We start from the raw sequence: 20,261 nt of genomic DNA, 5'->3' as shown, positions 1-20,261 counted from the left end.
GAATCGGATGGAAGAAGGTTCGTGAGGTGTGTGGCAGAGCACTAACTTGAGTTGGCTTTCCTGTGCTGAAGTCAAGTCTGCAGTAGAATCTAGGTAGTTCTATTTTTGTGGTATTTTTAACTCTGCTCTCGTGGTGACTTTGATTTCAACTACTACACATATGTGCATGATTCTCTGTTCTCATAAATGTAGTCAGATGAGAGACTGTGGTCCCATTTTGAGAAGCTTAAACAGTTTGCCGTTCTGCAGCTGGCAGTTGCCATCTTTCAGCTAGAACTTAGTCATAAATGTCATAACTTGCAGCTCTGCTCCTATTCTGTTTCAATGCCAAGTGAAACAGATTAGTGAGTGTCAAGTTGGTTTAATCTAATCTCTTTATTCTTTCTGTGGGTTATATTTATCTGCTTTGCTTTACACTGGTGCAGACTACCAGATGCATTCATGCAGTCAGAGTGAGAAACTCAGCAGAGGACAATGTCTTGTCAGCTTTTGACTGGTTTACAATTGAGCTTTTCTTTCTACGAATTCTTTTCCTTTTTCCTTTGTAATCTCACTGTCATTCTGAGCTCCCAAGTCTGCAGCCACATCTTTGCAGGAAGGATAAGAATTTTTGCATCCGAACTGCCATTTTGGTCTGCATCTACATTAGCATTTTAGATCTGATCATGAATCTACTTTTGAAGGGAATCTCCTTTACTGCAGTTTGATATGTGTCAAGTGACGTATGACCTGGATTCTCTTAGGAAGAGACTAAAGTGGAGGATATTCTCCAGCAGCACACCTAATTCATGCTATCTGCTAATTCCTTGCATTGGACCAGGCTAGGCCTGGGCTAAAGTACCAGCTTCTGAACTGCTTGTACAAAACACACCAGGATGTTAGCAACACCCAATTCACTTCATAAAGCCACTGTCATCATTCTGCACAGCTAGCTAATGCAGACATCCAGCAGTAGGAGAGTTAAAGATCAGTTTGATCTCCAACCAAATTCTTATTCCATCTGGGCTTTTTTTTGTAACTTCCAAGGAAAGGGATTAACAAATACTACCAAGGCAATGCTCTGATTCCACATGACAGTTACAGAATGTTTTCTATGACCACTGAGAATTACCTTTTCCTATTAAGTGCAAGCCAACTTCCTAGCCTTTGCAGCCTCTCAACACCTTTGTGAAATAAAGGGCTGGAAAAAGCTGGTGTTAATTAAAAGGATACATTGTCATGGGTGACATAACTCGAGGGACGCAATCCTATTTCTGGTTATTCCTAGTAAGACAGATAAGTATTTTGCAAATATAAATATGTATATATATAAGTAAAATAAATTGTGTTCAGAAATCTTTGATGTGGATTGAGATTGTATTTGCCTGTAAAGGAATATGGAGAGTATTTTAACAGTTTGGGGAAGTTTTCTTTGTTTATAACTCTTAAATGTGTACAACTATATTATGTCTTAATATTATATTTATTTACTGCAGGGTGTTGGGAAAAACAAGATTGTTGACAGATTCCTTCACCTTCTAAACAGGCCAAGAGAGTATTTACAGCTGCATAGGTAAGAATGCCTTACATTTCCATACTTTGTGTTTATAATCTGATTTCCCATGTTTTAAAACTTATATTTCTGAAGTTTAGTTTGTTCTTACTGTTTGAACAGAGACCCTATTGTGGTAGGTGGCACACAGACCACATGAATGTATCCATTTTATAGTCAGAGGCAATAAGTTGACAGGTTTAGGAGGGGGTACAAGAATCTAATACATTCACATTGCTTAATATGAAAGAAAGTAGAAGTCAGAGTGTTAAACTATGCTCAAGAAGACAGCAGTATTTTGCTGTCATTTCTGGAGAGATTTCCCTAAGCATGAGGTACTGTGTGAGGGCAAAAAAATCAAAGGTGGTTGTTTGAATATTTCACTCATTAGACAAGAAACATTTTACATAGTAAAGGCTTTTTGTTTTTTTCCTTTGGCACTCCTGCTAAGCACATGTATTTCTTCCTCACCCATAAACATTTGGATTAGAAATTTTTTTTTTCATATGCAAGCTAAAAAACGGACTTCAAGACAGCAATCAATTGAAAACCATTCAAAAGCTGAAATAATATCAAATTATTTGCCTGCTTTTTATGACATGAACTTTAAATCAATAAATTGAAATAAAGACTAGAAGTAAAATAGATTGAAATAAAAACTAAAGTCTAGAAGACTCATTTTCAATTGAACTGCATCTTTTTTCAGCTTCATTCCTAATCTTTACCTGTCTTCAACTTTCTAGCTTCATCACCCTGTATCTTTCCACAATCAGTGTTTTCTAAATAGTACTAATAAAAAGGTACATCTTTGATATTTTGCCCTGTAACACAGTCTCTGCAACACTTTCTCTCACATCTGAAGACAAAAAGCGGAGGGAGAAAGTCTCACTTTTTATCTTCAAATGTCTTGTATTCCTGATATTTGGATAGCGCTCTCTCATCATTTCTCTACTGCTGTTTTCTTTTATACTGCCTCTCCTAGACTTCCATCACTTCTTTGCGAAATACCACTTTGTGACCTGCTACTTTCAGCTTTCTGTTAACTTTCCTGTCATCTTCTCTGTTTGGAGCAGCCACTTGCTCCTGAATAAAATACAGTATCATTTTTGCAAATCCCAATTACTTCACAAAATACTACAGTATTTCTGTCTTTCTGTGTGTTTCTGAAAAACTGTTCCCCAGTGAGGTGTGGTCAAGCAGAACAGTAACATAAATTCAGATAGCTCAGGAGAATGTTGTATAAAACATATTTGGGTGATGATGGAGCTCTGTAATGTATTAGTTACAGCATGGTAGTTTATGCATTGCTAGGAAAAAAATATGTGCCTTTTTTGTCTAGTCAAGACAAACTTCTGTAGGCTCTGTAAAGTACTGTTTGGTTACAGGGTTTTTAGAGATAGATTGAAGTAGAAAATTATGAGCGGTCCTATGCAGTTCTACAAAAATAATTCCTGAATATAGAAAAATCAGAAATTTCTATTTCCTGGGTTGCATTTTGAAATACTTTGTGAAGAACTCAAGTCTATGTAATACCTTGGTAAACTTCACAGGGCAAATATTTAAACAAGGATTATGATATTGTTAATGCACACTTTTGGATTGCAAAACAAAATAAGAGCAGATTTACAAAAAAACCCAAAACAGTTAACTACTAAGCTTTTAGATATTTTGTGGATAGAAATGCAGTCAGTAGCTTATGGCATTGATGTATATTATTAGAAAATGTACTAGAATGTGCACTTCATCTTTGATAGCCCTGGGTGTTTCTGCAGATTTCCTGGCTAGTTACCATCAATACCATTAAGCATGCCAACAGGAAAGTATTTCTAAATATCATACTTTTAATGGTGCTTATATACCTGAATTACAGATCTTGAGAAACTGAACATTCAAAGAATGTGTTTTAGTTGATTACCTTGTAAGGGAAAGGAATAATATTAATGCTTTCTTCATGAAAAATGTGGAGGCAATTCAGTGTCAGATGAAGGTGGACGTTCTCTGCCCTTTCAGAAATGTGTCTGACAGGTGGTACCTCATTAGTCCTTGGAATTTGGTTGCAGACTCTCTAGTTCCACTTCAACTAGTCTCTCTGAAATGAGTGTGCACTTGTCAGCTGCATATCCTGACTTTGAGTTTCTAGTGAAGTAGTGAATCTGTCAGAAAATGGCTGATGACGACATCATGAATTCTTGAATTCATCCATGTTAACTGTCACTTCATATAATTAGCTATAAAACAAGTAATATGCATGTATGTATAATAATGCCAGTACAGAATGGGTGTTGCAACTGAATAGTATCTGTTCTGGAGTAAAGAGATATATCCTTAACTATAAAATATCCTTGTTTGTGGCTATAATTAAGGTGTAGTCAGAGAAGAAACTGCTGGAGTGGAAAACTAAGAAGACCTTTAAAATTGATATAATGAAGACCTGTAAGAAGAGCTTTAAAGTTAATATAATGAAGAACTTTACAAAAATGTAGTGTTATGTAACAAATAAAAGTAGTGACTAAGTAATAGATAAAAATAATTAGACTAAATTTCAGAAGTATCCTGATTTATGAATCTAATTGTAATTTTTCAAAAACAGGGTTTTTTTAATGATATTTAAGTGCCAAAATCATGAAGATATTCCAGAAATGTTTACTTTCAATAGCTTGTGAGGTAAATAGGGGGGAAATACACTGTGATGTAGTGTAGTACAGTTTGTTAGGCAATGTAATTGATGTACATGTGTAGAATACCTCACCCCTTTTGCCCACAAACAGGAATATGAAAGAACTAAAATTGCTGGTTTGGTTTTGATTGTTTGGTTCAGATGGGGGTTTTTTGTTCTGTGGGTTTTTTTGTTTTGGGTTTCTTTTTTTACTGTCTTGATGAAATAGTATAAGGAGTTTTGCCAGTCTAACACTATGTATGTCCAATGACATTCAGGGGATATTTGCCTTGGAGGCAATGAGCTATTACCAGGAGTAATTTTTAAATCTCACATTTTATGTCTTATACTTCAAGATTATGAGAGTAGATAGAAGACAGGAAAAAATAGAGTGCTTTTCCTTAAACATCCTTTCTGACATCTGTATTTACTTGCTCTACCACTGATTCACATGGCAAGGGTCAGCCTGACCTTAAGGTTTTGATTGCTTGTGGAGGTTATAAATCCTGTCTCTTAACCTTTCTTACAGCACCTTATTGAAAAGTTTTATAATCTTGAAATTGTTAAGTCTTATACATTATTTTGGGACCGTAAAACCAAAAATTGTAACTGGAAGGAAGCTGTGATTAAATTTAATAAAGAAAGAATGTAAGAAAAATATTTGCTTATAAATTATTCAAAAAGTTGGCTGCTTCCTCTTGCATACTTCCTAATATTAGAAGATGATCAGGAGTTGCCCTGTTCTCTCATTGCATTAATTGTGGGGTTATAGGACTTTTTCTGAAATGGGTGATTTGGCATAAGCTCTGCACAGCCTGTCTCTAGGACCATGCTTAAGAAACATCTTGCTGCTTTTCCATGTTAAGGAAGAACTTTCATCTGCCAGGATTTCCCAGTCACTCCTTTCCTACAAGAGTAAGTTTCAGCTGAGAAATCCTAAATTTTGTTTACCCTTCTGAGATGGTTGTCTCCATTTTGTGCACCCAGTACACCAGCTACATGTTACAGAACAAACAATAGTGCTACCTTGCCTAATATTAAATTTCAAGGTTTTACTGCTTTCACCTTGAGTGTGCATTCATCATGCTGCTAGAAAGGTGAAAAGCTATGATGTCTGTGCAGTCATAGGCCAGTGAGAGGTCTGTATAGAAATTAAACACATACCGGCTGACTTTCTTAAAAACTTTGATGTTCTCCAAATAAATGTAACACAGAGTCAGCTATTTGTGTTGCTCTTAAATGCATGAACCCTGGAAAGCCTCATCGTTTTATGAACCTTGCTGTTACTACTTTTGCCGTCTCTCGTGTGTGATGTGAAAAAAAAAAAAAAAAGATTGCCAGTGGTTCTATACAAAAATCTGAAGTTAAATTTGGTAGACTAAACTGTGGCTCTGTAAAACAAATTTCATTGAATGAGGAAAAAGATTTTTATGGAAACTGATAATATCTTGCTTTAAATTATGAAGTCTCTTGGACCAAGAAGATTCCACAAAATAAAGAAAAAAAATTTAAAGCTTTAGAGAAGACTCAGGAAAGAACATGTGCCCTGTTAAGCCTGTAAAATCCTTGTTAGCACTGATGAGAGCAATAGATACATAAAAAAAATGTAAGCACCCAGCTCTCCTGCAAAAGAATGTGAGAAGAAAGTATCATGGACTTCAGACTGTTGGCTCCTTTGATGTGATCAAAGGAAAAAAAGATTAATTTTACTTCTCTTATCATCAAATTAGTAACTAATTGCACTCAAGAAGGTTTTGATGGTCTAAAATGTCCTTTACCTGACATTTAAACATTTAGGTTTGCATCTATTTGGAATTAAGTCATACTGTCAAGCTGCTTTTTAAATTTTAATGACAATGATTTATCCTCCTTGAAGTTACTGTTTTGGTGTAGACTATATTACAGAACTACAGTATTTATCCTTTTGTTTCTAATGCAAGCCTCGTTTATGGTGCTTTTTTATTTTTCTGGATTGTGAAGAGACTTCTAATAGAAAGTTTCCTAAAAGCTTAGGTTTTGTCTAGGAAGATGTAAAATTCAGTGACTCACTTTTTGTAGTAGTTTCTGCTAGTATAAATGAGGCACTAGGTTTTACATGCTAAAGATATTTGGATTAAATATACATCAATTTTTTGGATTCATACGATGTTATCTGATCTCAGCTTTCATTAAAAAAACACTTCTAGTCTTTAATACATGAGCTTAAAAAAAGGAAAAAAATTTACATGTAGTTTATTCTCATCTGAAATCTTAATTTAGGCAACTAAAGAGAACTGGAAAACTACTGTGGAGAACACAGTGTCAACTCAAGACATGTGAAAGCTGCCACCCCTGTTCTCCTGGGGTTGGATTGGCCAAAAAGAGCAACTGCCAGCAGGAATCCTCTGAAATTATTATCTGCCATCATGAGTTGTGCTCCTAATAGCTCTGACAGCAAACAAAAGCCTCTCTGTCTTGGGCAGTCAGAGATTTAAGAAAAATTAATTGTGGAAAGAATGTCTCTGTTTCACGAAACACATTTGCTTAGTTCAGGAAGGCACAATTTTCATTTTTCTGTGTCAGTACCTTTTCTTTAAAGTTTAGTATACATTATACTCCTTGATTTTTGAGATACGCAGAAGCTGTCTGGACATGGTCCTGGGCACCTTGGCTCTAGGTGGTTCTTCTTGAGCAGGGGGGGTTGGACCAGATGACCCCAGAGGCCCCTTCCAACCTCAACCACTCTGTGATTCTGTGATTTACCAACAATTTCTGCAAGGTAGCAGAAATTTGATGACCCCAGCTAGCTCTTATGCTAGGTATGTTGTAGTAACATGTCTTGCTAAATCAAAATTGTTCAGTAGGGAGGGAAAAAAAAGTTTAAAATTACTTTGTTATCTTCATAAAATTAGATAATCCAGCAGTGATTGTTCCATGTGGGGAGTCCATTTTCACTGTCCTTAGCTGATGTCCAAATGTGTCAGTATGGACCAGTTTTTAAAGTCGAGGGAACTAAGAAACAGCTTCAGACTCATCATTGTTTTCAGAACAAGAAAAATAAGAACATTTTGTGTAATTAGATAGATTAGATTGTGTAAATTTGGTAACTTCTAGAACACTTATTTATTGTTATGAGTATAAATAATGAGCAGTTGTTAAGCAGAAATTTCTCTTGAGATATGTTCTGGTTTTATGCTGTCTCCACCATAGATCAGCCATAGGAAATGCAAAAACTGCAGTTCACCATCTCCTCTGCAGAGTGTCTATCACAGGTGCTCCTCTGCAATTCAAAATGTTCAGGGATGAAAAGTACTGATCCTTTCCCTTGTGATGGGAATTTGATTATACTCAGCTAGTGGGAGAACCAAATTCCCTCTGAGCTACTACAAATGCAGCCACTGAAGTCATGATAAGTAAAACTTGTCAACCTCAACTCTGAAGTCTTCAGTATGTAGATCTGCAGTTATTTAGTTGTGTAAGAACATTGCTGTTGCTTACAGAAATAGAAGCTTTTGATGACTAGACTGCAGTGTGATCTACATCAATAATTTATTGATGGTTTATGAATGGATTTGCTGCTGCTCGGAGACTCAGTGAATCTGCAGAACATACGAAACTTAGTTCTCTTCAAGTGTTCTCTTTCTGTGTATCAAGAAAATAATTATAGGATATTAGCTTATTGTCAAAAAAGAGAATATGAATCTTCATAAAGTCATATGACAAAAAGAGGGAGTGTTTTTTGGTGTATGAGGGTTGTTCTCTGTAAGGTTGAAAAAGTTAAAACTGCTAATAAATACGGTTTGATGCCTTTTCATGAAAATAGACAATGTAGGAAGTTTTATTCTTTAGCATGACAATAAAAGGGTTTATGCCCTTAAATTAGCTGTATTAAGTCTTAGTTCTCCATGTGATATCTCTTCTTACAAGTTAAGATAACTTGTTTTCCACTTTTCTAGGCATTAACATATACGCTAAAGCAGTTCAGCTTTGCTGTAAATTTGACACTTCGCCACTGTCAACAGAATGCTAATATAGAAATTATATTTGTTATCTGATAATCTTACTATTTTTTAGAAGATGTATCACTACCTTACCTTATTCTGTTTTTCCTAATGTTACATTTCCTTTCAAAGAATTTACCTATGGTATTGCACCTTCCTGTCAAAGTTACTGTGTTTGTTCTAGTGACTGATGATTGGAAAGTGTGATACACAGTTCATTTAAAAAATGTCCTACATTTTGTGTTGTGCCTTTTCTAGTTCCCTAATAAATTACAGTAATCTGATGATCTTTTCTTCCAAAATAAACTGAGTTTGCATATGTTATCGTTTTCAAATTAAACGTAATTTTGCTGTGATCTTTAACAACCAAATTAATGAAGAGGTTTGGGATAGGAAAATGAGTTTATGGTTTCCCTACAAGCAATACTTAACTACAAACTGTCCATTAATCTTTAGATGTTAATTTTCTTTCCCTCTTTTTCAGCACACATAATCAGTGTAAAATCTAATTACCTGTTTCCCCTATTGAGATAATTTTAAACTAGCCTTTCAGCTTTATTGAGTTCAGATATTTTAAATTCTAATTAAAAAAGTTGTTTCAGAAGAAATAACTTCCTTTGCCCACGACACAGATGAGCACCTGATACTGTAGAATTATAGTGTACTTGTTCTCAGAATTTCATTTGTCTCTTGAAAGAATATAGGACCATGTAAAACAATTTAAATGCTGATACAGCTCTGCAGGTCTGTTGTTAAAAATGAACAACCAAGGAAGGCTATCTCTGTTGTTGAAGCAAGTGGTCTTAAGCTGCACTGGTTTGTTAGAGGAATACGTTAAACACAGTGAAGATGTGTGTGTGTTGTGGATTTGTATGGTGGCAGCCACAAATAAAAGGTTAGGTAATTTTTCTTGATGATTTTGAGTCTTGAATGTATATGTCTAGAATATTTGCTTTTAATGTTGTCCAGTAACCTTATAGTGTGTGCTTTATTCTTTATGCAGCTCAGGTTTGGAAATAAGTAATAAGATGGCATGTTTTTGTTATGAAGATTTATGTTGTAAAGCACCGAATGGATTTGCTAGCATATAATAGGTGTCTTTATAGTTTTTTACTCTTACTGTTTTTTCCCCTTTTCTTAAATACATTTTCAATCAATATGAAGTTGCAATGCAAAGCTTCCAACAGTTCATGCAAGCTAATGGTCTCTGTTTCCAACATTAGCTTTTCATAAGCTGGCTGACTAGCTCTGCTATTGTTGGATTCCAGGTATGAGAGTGCTACTTCATTTGTCTTTGTGTAGGAACTGAATTCAGCTTGAGTATCCTGCTGTGTGACTGTTATGGAGAAATAACTTAGGTTAGAAGACCCTGTTGTTTCATTGTCCTCTAAAGCTGAAGTAACAGTTTCTCGCTGTTTACTCAGTGAAATGCATTCTTATATACAACAAGGGGATCTGTAGGGTGTCATGTTTCTTCATTTATGGATTTTATGATTAGGGTTAGTGAATTTCTTATGTTATAACAAATTATGTGAAAATGTTGCATCTTGTTTTGAAAGATGGATCACATATACGTAATTCTGTAACTCAATTTAAGCATATAACCTGAATTAAACATATAATTTCCTTTGGCCTTTGTTCTGCCACCTGCAGTCATGCTGTGTAATGAGTACCTTTATACTCCAAATAATTTCTTGGATTTTAAACAAATATATGTCCTGCTGAGTAGCTGTAATGGCCTAGCAGAAAAAAAATCCAGAGATGTAATTAACAGTGCGTATAGATAAGTCAAAAAGGCTTTACAGTGTCATTTTAACAGAGAAATGATACAGCTGTTTGGCTTTTCAGATATTTCAGAATTTCCTTAACATAGTGGTCAGATCATGAAATGCGATGGCTTTATTATAGGTTGGCTAAAGAAATTAATTTGTAAATGTCAAAGTCATGCACACTTCTGTGTTAAGATCGCCTACTGTTCATCAGGATAATCCATGAGTGGATTAGCTAACCAATTAACAGTTTCAGATGGCCCTTGGCCTAATTATTTTTCAAATACTCTTAAAATTAGGTCACAGCAGATGGGTATATCCATGTCTGATTGAAATATAATTGAGAAGTTATATATCCATCTCTATGTACATAGGTATTTAGATAGCTAGATATATCACAGAAATAAAGAACAATAATTATTAGAGTATATATTCCATGCCTCTGATTTTTCCTTTCAACTACCATAAAGTTCCATTTGGAGAATAGGAGAAAGACCAAACCTGAATCTGGTTTATCTAAGCTTGTTACCATGAGCACCAAACCTTAAAACCCAAGGCTGCCTTCCATAGATATTCTCTTACCCTTTCAGCCTCGGTGTAAGTACACACAAAAGCCACAACAGTATTCTTCAGCACTTGTCAAGATGGATTAATTCCACTGAATATGGAATAATGTTAACTGAGGTCCTGACACTGTGTCCTGTATTTGGGCATGAGCCTCCTTGGGGACTCAAGTCTTAAAATAAAGCACTGGAATACCTTTTCCTTAAGTTAGATGATAATGAGTATAATTATACAGAGATCAAATTCTGCTTTGGTGTTTACATTTCAATGTTCTGGGGAGGCCAAGTGTCAAAACATACGGTGAATATTTGCAGATGTGTCATATAGACAGCATTAACATTTATAATGAAGAATTTCATGCATTGATTTCAGTTCTCCAAAGAAGCATCTTTCAGCCAGGTGAAACTCCAGATGAACTATCACAAATTTCCAAAGAGGAACATCATTCTCCTTTGTTTCTTAATTTTTCTTCCTGGCTAGTTTCAGCTCCTGTGTCTCACCAGAGGATATGCAGAATGCTTGGAGATTTGCTTTCTTTCCATCTTTGCCTCCCATCCTGCCCTGTTTCCGGGTCTATTGATAGAGATATTCAGCATTTCCAAACAACTCCAAATTTTCATGTGAAAAGAGCCTGGGAGAAAGTTTCTGTCTCCCATGAATGGAATAAGAAATGCTGAACTCATTGATTGGATTTGTGTAGAGGAGAATTCTATTCTAAACAACAAAATAGGTATCAGGTGCAGTTTCTCTCATCTCTTTTTGGAGTACTTTTTAAAATTCAGTTAATAGAATTTGGGTAAATCTTGAAAATTGACAGGGACAGAATGGACTGAAAGTCTCTGTGGTTGATAGAAATTTCTCCTGCCACATCTCACAGTTGTTCCCCAGAAAGAAGGCATTGCTGTCAAAGAAATAGTAACTATCACAGACTAATACGCTCAAGTAAGTCTGTAGACCTCACAAAAAGCTGCCTTTAGGGTAAATAATGCACTGCACTAGTAGCAAAAAATAAAAAGGTAGTGATGTGAGCTAATAAACAAAAAATCATCAAAAGAATTTTTGGAAGTCCTACTATGAATAGTTGCTGAGTTTCAGTAGCAGATCTTTTTTTTTCCTTTTTTTTTTTTTTTTTTTTATGGAGAGCTTGTGAGAATGGCTTGCTTGATAAAAATATAACTACGTTCTTAGGAAAGACATTAGCAAGCTTTTCATATTTTTCTTTTACAATCAGGAGAAGACAAATCAGTTTAGTTGAGTAGGATTGACAGTATGTCAGACAGCTTTTCTCACTTGCTTCTACATTCCCACAGTCTTGCTTCTTTGTGTCAGAACTATTTTCATCTTGGGTGTCAAATGTGATGAAATTAGGAGGTTTTGATATTCATGTCTTTTTGTTAGAGTCTGGTTAATATTAAAATGCTAATATTATTAAGTGAACATGAATTACAGTTTTTAGTTCCTTTCCTGTAGAAGTGAAATTTTGCAGTCTAATGTTTTGAGTGCCAGACATATTTTGCATTTAGGAAAATTTGCATACCGTATTGTTCAGAAATATTTCAGACTTACCGTATTTTTATTTTTCTATATTTGTACATTTACATAATTCATTACAAACTGGAAATTTAAGAAGAAAAAATCCCTATGGAGGCAAGTTATTTTTAACCATTCTTCACTGTGTTTCTGAGGTTTCTGAGGAACAAAAATTAATGACAGCTAATTGCATAACTTATAATTCTGAAAGGCAAATAACATTTATCTGTACTAACCCTGGCAAAATCATGCTTATATACATGGCTGAATGTAATAGACTATGAAAGTACAGGAGTTTTGCATTCACTTATGTCATCAAGCCAATGGAATTCATATTTCGCTGTATATTTAGCTTCTATAATACATTGCAAATCCCCTGGAGTATTTCCTTAAATATTAGGGCTGAATAACAACAGAGTAGAAGAAAGGAGGGAACCACAGATAAAATTAAAAAAAAAGTTAGAAGCTCGATTTAGGATGTAAATTGTTCCTTCATTTTGATACCTTCTACAATTTTTTCTGATTTATGCAACTTCCATAATAGCACTTAAGTAAATCTTAAACTCTGCTAGTGTTTATTTCCCCCAAAGATATGGTGAATTCCGTCTTCACTGAATAACGAGATCATCCTAAGGATTTGTGTGGGCTGCTGGCAATACAAAGCACAAGTTAGTATTCCGTATCAGGGGTTTGTAAGTAATCTCTGCAGAGCCAGAGGATTAACTAGCTCACCAAAAGTAAAATACACTGTTTTGTGTTACAGTAAAACAGTTGACATTTGAGTCTTTTTTTCTGATGCCACCTGTGCCCATCCACACCACCACTAGAGATCTTACTTTCCTGCCATGCTCTGTTCACTTTTTTTTTTCATGCATTGGTTAAGTGCAAATTCATGATCTGTAAAGCATCCTGTAATGCTTCATCTTCCTTTACCTTATTCTTGCCCTACACTTTTCTTAGATCCTCCCACTTCTCACCTTTCTATTACTTTAAAGAGATCACAGTTTGGGTTTGAGAAATCCTTCCCCTTCACTCCTTGGATTGATTACTTAGAACATTTTTCCATTCATTATTTCTGACTAATTGGTAACTTGTGACTGTGCCTTCATATACTCTAGGGTTTGATTTATACATTTTATAGTTCTTTTAGATCTGCAACTGTATAGGCTTGAACCAGAAATGGTAACTGGTAACGAAGGTAGGCTGATACATACAGTCTGAGAATTTAGTCCCTAAATAATCTGTGTTCAAGACAGAAAAGTTGTTGGTTTATTGTTTTTTTTTTTTTGATCCATTATTGATTTCTCTGCCCAGTGTAGCAATGGATAGATAAGCAGGATGACAATAGAAGCTTTTTTTTATGTCCATGTTAGGATTTCTAAGATAATAAATTAATGCTACTGCTTATTTTAGTGGTTTAAAATCTATATGTTGCAAGTGAATACAATATGAATATAACTGTTTTGGGGAGAGTTGCTGCTTGTGACAGGCTGCTTTTGACAGGGTTAAATGAAATGAAGGTGGTCCCAGCTTTTTAGCCTTTCCCCTCCTCAATTAAAGTTGAGATGAAGTAGCTGAACATTAAAAATCTCTCTTCTCGCCCTATGCTTTATTCCTGTGCATGGGCAACACTGGCATAAATCAATCATGAGTTTAAAGCTAAATAATGAATTATTAGTTATTAGGGACAGAAATCCTGCTGACAGCAGTTTCAAATAAAGGAAATGCGCATGTTATGCTGTCAGTTTAAAACTAGTTGGAAGCTGGCCATTTTAATAGTTTGCTGCAAATAGTACTGTGTTTGATTTCCTGTACCCATGGAGCTTATCAGAATATTGTTGGTTTTTTACAAGGTGTTACAAAATTAAAGATAGAGCTAAGGTGGGTATTCAGAACAGTGAGTCAGCTTAGCTTAAGCAGTCTTGTTATACTGCATAGCTGTGAAAGGTAAGAGATTTTTGTTGCATCAAATCTCACATGCAATGCAAAGGTTACCAGTCTTACCTATAAAGCAAGCAGCGTAAATTAGTCTCTTCTGATGGATTTGTCACGTGAATAGTCCATCATTCTGCTGACGCAGATTAATCCAAATTTTGAAATACAGGAGGAAAGGCATTACATAACCTTCTTGCCCTAAGATTAAATTGCATATCCCATTGCTCATGAGATCGTGGGAGTCATGGGGACCTGTCATCGCCCACCTCTGGATTATTCCTTAGCTCATTGATCGCTCTGAACCCCAAGATAAATGGGGTTGGTTTTACAGATCTTGACAAAGGTTTTGACAAGTACTTCATACAATCAGGAGGCCTTTTCCCTGGGTTATGGACATAATTTATATAGGTAAATCCAATATGGTGATGTCTGTTGCTGAACCTTTCTGAATTGCAGCTGTTTTTTATTTATCTGTACTTTCAGTGGAGGTTGAAATAGATGAAAATAGTGAAGATTAAGGAATATTCTCATTACAGGTTTTAATTAACACTGTTTTAAATTTGAAGGGAAAAAATCGTTTGAGCACTTCAAACATAAATAGAATAAAGCCTCTGTGCCATCTAAGAGCTTACACTGTCCGTGATATAAAATGTAGTAAGTGCTAGTAAAAATTATTCCATCTGGTATGGTTTAGATAGAGCTAAAAATAACTGATTTTTAGAATTCCACGAGTATTTTTAGTCTTCTTTTTTTTTTCGTGGTTGTATGTGGAGAAGAGCAACGAAAACATTAATGATTTGACTATGATACTGCAAATCCCTGTTTGGTTCTTCTGGGGAGATTCACCTGTTTGTCATGTAAATGACAGTTTAAGCATGCTTAACTAGAAAGTTAAGTGCCTCCATGCAAAAGATACAGATGCATTTTTCAGTGTTTTTGTTTCCAGGGTTTATGAGAAATTGAGAACTGCTGTGAAAGTCCTATCAAGAGACAAGGATGCTCCTCTTTGATCCCTAAGCTGGCACAACGTTGTTCTCAGTTCGAGTTTTTCAAGAATTCTAAAGAAAAAAAAAGATACTTCTTCCTCTTAGAAAAAGCGAGCCTTCAGTTTTTCATTTATTCATTTTGCATTTTATTGCAGCTAAAATTCCTGTGTATTTTTAATTAATATTGTCTGGTTTTCCACATTTCAGGGATACCACTGTACAAAGCCTTACCCTACAACCTTCTGTTAAAGACGGTCTTATTATATATGAAGATTCACCACTGGTCAGTAGTAACATTTGGATTGTATATTTGGAAATGTTTTTCATTTAAAGCAAGTTGTTAAACACGCTGGCTTTTTAAATAAGCAAATTATGTGTGATTTGATTACTTTTGTGGCACAGTCAGTGAGTGTGGTAACATTTCATTAACTTTTACTTTGGTCATGTTTGCTGTGCCAAATGCAAAGAAGATGATAGTCTTGGGAGTCTGCATGCACAAAGCGAGCATGGAAAATAATTTAGGATTAACCTGACACATTCTAACTGGTGGAGTGGTGTTTTCCTCCTCCTCTTTTGTAGCATCTCACAGCTACCTGCTAAGTTGGACTCCAAACAGCTGTTGCAGCCATTCTTTAGTTCTTTCAGCTACATGTTGACAGTCTAGATGCAAACTGCTTTTGCACTTCTCTCTCGGCACTCCAATTCATCCTCAGTCAGGCTCCTCACTTCCCTCCCGACCACAGCCTCCTCTCTGCTACAGTTCGGTCACAGCTTATCTCTGTTCTGAGTCCCTTTTGTGTCTCGGTGCCACTGAGTTGTCACTACTACTGACTGAGAAATCAGTAATGCAGTTTCGTGCAAGTTTTTTGGGGGGTTGTGATGTTTTGATTCTTTTCTCTTCTAGGTAAAAGCAGTGAAGTTTGGACATATTTTGGTAATTGATGAGGCAGACAAAGCACCAACAAATGTTACCTGTATCTTAAAAACTTTAGTAGAAAGTGGGGAAATGGTTTTGTCAGATGGAAGGCGAATTGTTGCCAGTAAGTAGATAGAAAGCTTTTTGATCATTTACAGTACAATGTAATGTGTTGCTGGTTTTCAGCAATTGCACTACTAAGTAGAGACCCAGAGAAATGGAAGAATTACTTTATGCTAAAAGGTTAAGAATTAAAGAATTTACAGTCATTTTCTTTATTACTTTTACAATAGCCAGAAAGGTTTTCTTAAATTAGCATTCCATGAATTTTGCTGAAAAATTAAAAAAAACCAACCAAACAAACAAAACCCAAAAAAACCAACAAACTGTAAATTGACCTCTCTGCTTCTCATTCACCATAATAAATAAAGATCTAATTGACCAAATTATAATCTTGGTTATTCCCATCTGGACAGTTGGGGTATAATTTGATCAGATCTAGAATTGAAGATATGAGTATATCTAAGGCTGAATTGTTTAGGGTTTCACCTAATCAAATATTGCATATGCTTGTATTATTTCAATATACATCCTGCAGGATGAGAGTATTTTGTAATTTAATGGAATTTAATTCATGTGAACTGCAGGAACTAAGTATTTTAATTATTTTTCAAGGAGACCATGTTTGAGATGCCCGCTTGATGTTAGTAGACACTGTACTTTACGTAATGAGTTTCTTTTTAATAATATTGGGATCAATGGTTGAGTGGAGCAATCATTCAGCACTTGTGTGGCACAACACTTGAGTTTTGTCATAAACTGTAGGTGGGCATTTTTGTAAATACCTTGCTAGCCAGTCTCACTTATTACTGTAAGTTTTTAGAGGAGGTAAAAGGATTCCCAAACATCATATGCCACTGGAAACATGCTGCAAGAGAACAAGTGGGGGCAGTCTGACTCATTTTGGAGAAACAGTCTTTGCATGTGTGGAATCATGTGTCTCTGGCTTCTCACAGATTTTTGTAATAACCAGGAGGAATTTCAGTCCCGTGTTCCCAGGATAATGGCAGACCTATATAAAACCACATTTTATTATTTTATTCACCATTGGCTTCAGCATTTTGGTGACATTAAATATAAACAGGACAGGTAGTCCCCACCTCAAGAAGAGTGGATGCTTTTTCATGTTTTTTAAATTAAATACTTTGGTTAAATTTTCATGAAACAAATTATGAAACTTTAAAATAAAACCTAGAATACTCGTAGTTGAATGACATGCTAAGAAGTTACTGAGTCTTTTTTTTTGTAACTGTTCTTCTAAGAACAGCATAATTAGATTAGAAGAATTCTTCTAATTCTAAGAAGAATTCTTCTAAATCTAATTATGTTCATTTAATTCATTCATAATCACAGAGCTTAAATACGCAATTAATAAATTTTATTTCTTTTCCAGATCGTGCTCATGTAGAGGGGAGAGAAAATGTAATAGTTATTCATCCTGATTTTAGAATGATAGTTCTAGCAAATAGACCTGGATTTCCTTTCTTGGGTAATGACTTTTTTGGCACATTAGGTAAGTGATTCATATTAAATCATGATCTTTAATAAAATTGATTAACAGAATAACTGTCTTCATTATATTTCATGAGGAGAAAGGGTGTTTATACGTATTGATACTTTGTTTCACATAAGACACTAGAAGTGAGATTCAGCTTGAAGACTAATGTGTAAATTTACATATCTTAATAAAAGTGCCCAAACTTACCCTGAAGCGAACAGCTATATGTGGTCATCTGTGTTACAACTATTTTGTTTTATGGGATTTGGACAAACTCAGCAGACAGACAAGGTTATAAGAAATCTTTGTTAATGAGCATATATTGTGTACAAATATAGCAAAAACATGAGTTGTAAGCAGCTTAATACCTGACATCAATGGTTAACACAATTGCTCACCATTTCTTTTTTCCCCCATATCAAACAAGCCACGGGCCAGGTGCTGTCCTCTTCAGTACAAGAGATGGGAGCTTGGTGGATGATTCTTTCCTCTCAGCAGTGGAGGCTACTGCAATTTTTAGTGTTAGCACTATGCTACATGCTTCTTACTCCTCATTAGCCTCCCCATGCACGTGGCCATGTGTGATAGGCCTTTCCAAAATATATATATTTAACCAGATATTGAATTCATCCTAGTTTCAGGTAAAGCTGTCCAAATTTCACATCACAGTTTCTTATATCAACAGCAGCCTCATTTCAGAAAGCTGCTGGTAGGTCCTAAAAATCCTGTGTATCACCGAAGATTCCGCACAGCTTCATCTCACAGCAAAAGCAAGAATTTACGTTGCATAAGAGCAAGTGATGAAGAATTCATTTGCCTGTATAGTCCAGCATTAGTCTAAGTGGGCCTCTGGCAAGGCTTTGGCAGTGTGACACCACTGCTATGAACTGAATAGCCCTCCAGACTCCACTGACGGTGTTATCTATGTTAGCCTAGACATTTATGTGCAGGCACCTTAATTCATCTGTTTTTACCTGTTAGCCTTGGCCATAATGCTTATTCTGCAAGAAATAATAATGTACTGAAAAGCAGGTACAAACCCAATTCTGTATTGCATGATAGACGTAGTTCCCAGTGAATGGGCATTCTGTGTCAAAGACTCATTGGATCTGAAATTCACACAGCTGTGTTGCCTCAAGATGTTTCAGTATCTTGCCAGATTTCTTACCATACTTCAAGACAGGCAGAGAGAAAAGATAAATCTGGTATTTCCTCTAGACCTCTCGACTGGGTTTGCATTAGGGCGTTCCTGCATATCAAGATTTCCCTGCATCCTGTGGTGTTTTGAAGCTGTTCACAAATTGGTCCCATTCAACCTGTTAGTCTTTTCTTAAAACCTTTTTTCTTTTCTTTTTTTCTGCATTCATTTGACTTGTGTTTCTTCTTGAAGTCAATTTCTCCTTTGCGGTCATCTTCATTAAAATGACAAGAGAGATCTCCCATGTTTCCAGGAACCTCAATGTTTTTCATAGCAAGTTTGTCCTTCACATTTTTCAAAGTTTTTGTCTTGTTTTAACAAGCAGGTACTCAGCATCCTTTTGAGCCATTGCTTTTCTATTTAAGGTGATGTATGAAATTTAAAGGGGCTGTTGTGATGCTATCTTTTTATAAATTACTTAACTCTATGCCTTTTTTTCTTATTAGGGGACATTTTTAGTTGCCATGCTGTTGATAATCCCAAACCACAGTCTGAACTGGCTATGCTTAGACAATACGGTCCTGATGTTCCAGAGCCGATTCTTCAGAAATTGGTGGCTGCCTTTGGAGAACTCAGGAGCTTAGCTGACCAAGGAATTATTAACTATCCCTATTCAACTAGAGAAGTTGTGAATATTGTAAAACACTTACAGGTACAGTATGTCAGATTTCATTGAAAACTTGATTTCATTGCTACTAATTTTTTAATGCTTGAAGGTTTTAGAGAAGAAAAGGCCATTATAGTTCATGCATTTTTTTATTTCATTCTTATGACAAGTTTTGCATTTTGAAGGAATCATCATATTCACATGTTCAGATAGTCTGAGGGTAAGGATTACAGATGTACACAGGCAGATATTTTTTCTGTATGTTTATTTATAGGCATAAGAACAGTATGAGAGCCTTTTTTTCTACTATGTGAGAAAATATCATATTCCTACTGTGAATACAGTATACAGTGTTCATACTAGCCTTCATTATAAAATTCTATATTCAGCATAAAATACTTCCAGGGCAGTGCAACTGTTCACTTTATGCCGCTATAAAATTTCTGGGTTTAATCATTTCCTGGGGGAAAACAAGTTCCTGCTGCATAACAGTAATACATCACTGCTGGAAAATGTTAGATGGATAACAACTTAGCAAACAGGTACTTAGGATCCATGATTGCTTCCTACACACATTTTAACTGTGAAATCGTGAATTCTGATTTAATGATGATTTTTTTTTTTAAGATTACAGTAGAGCCTGACTTCTCTCTTTATAAATTGAAGAATACTTTTTGTCTGCAGTGTTTGAAATATGAAGTATCTTAATGCTCTTTGAAGTGGCAGTGCTTTTATTTTATTCTGTTTGCAGTCATAAAATCAGTAATTTGTAAAGTTATAGACTATTTATTGAATTACTGAATCCTAGATTGAAAAAAAGATTAGTGGAAATATTAATGTAATTATTACAATTAGAATATAATTTCTCACAAATTATTTGACCTACTATTCTCGTGTTTAACACTGCATAGTGTAACAGGGTTGCATGATGCTTTTGTGTTTGTGCTCATGAAGGTATTCACATACATTCATCCATATACACAGACATTTAGATCCTGCAGTTTAGAATTACTACTTGTAGAAATCCTAAA

The 20,261-nt window shown here is 35.3% G+C and overlaps 1 protein-coding gene across 1 annotated transcript in view; it reads left to right on the top strand.

Annotated features, from left to right (window-relative positions):
* The window catches only part of VWA8 (von Willebrand factor A domain containing 8), a 203,548-nt gene that overhangs the window by 98,229 nt on the left and 85,058 nt on the right, over nucleotides 1–20,261 (top strand). The window contains exons 21-25 of the mRNA XM_074859582.1: nucleotides 1,476–1,552; nucleotides 15,159–15,234; nucleotides 15,856–15,991; nucleotides 17,321–17,440; nucleotides 19,070–19,275. Coding sequence (XP_074715683.1) covers nucleotides 1,476–1,552; nucleotides 15,159–15,234; nucleotides 15,856–15,991; nucleotides 17,321–17,440; nucleotides 19,070–19,275 — 615 coding nt within the window. The remainder of the gene's footprint in view (nucleotides 1–1,475; nucleotides 1,553–15,158; nucleotides 15,235–15,855; nucleotides 15,992–17,320; nucleotides 17,441–19,069; nucleotides 19,276–20,261) is intronic.

The sequence above is a fragment of the Strix uralensis genome, chromosome 2 (genome assembly GCF_047716275.1).
Source record: "Strix uralensis isolate ZFMK-TIS-50842 chromosome 2, bStrUra1, whole genome shotgun sequence".
Classification (NCBI taxonomy): Eukaryota; Metazoa; Chordata; class Aves; order Strigiformes; family Strigidae; genus Strix; species Strix uralensis.
Note: the sequence above shows the minus strand (reverse complement) of the source record. Positions and strands in the feature narration are given on the sequence as shown.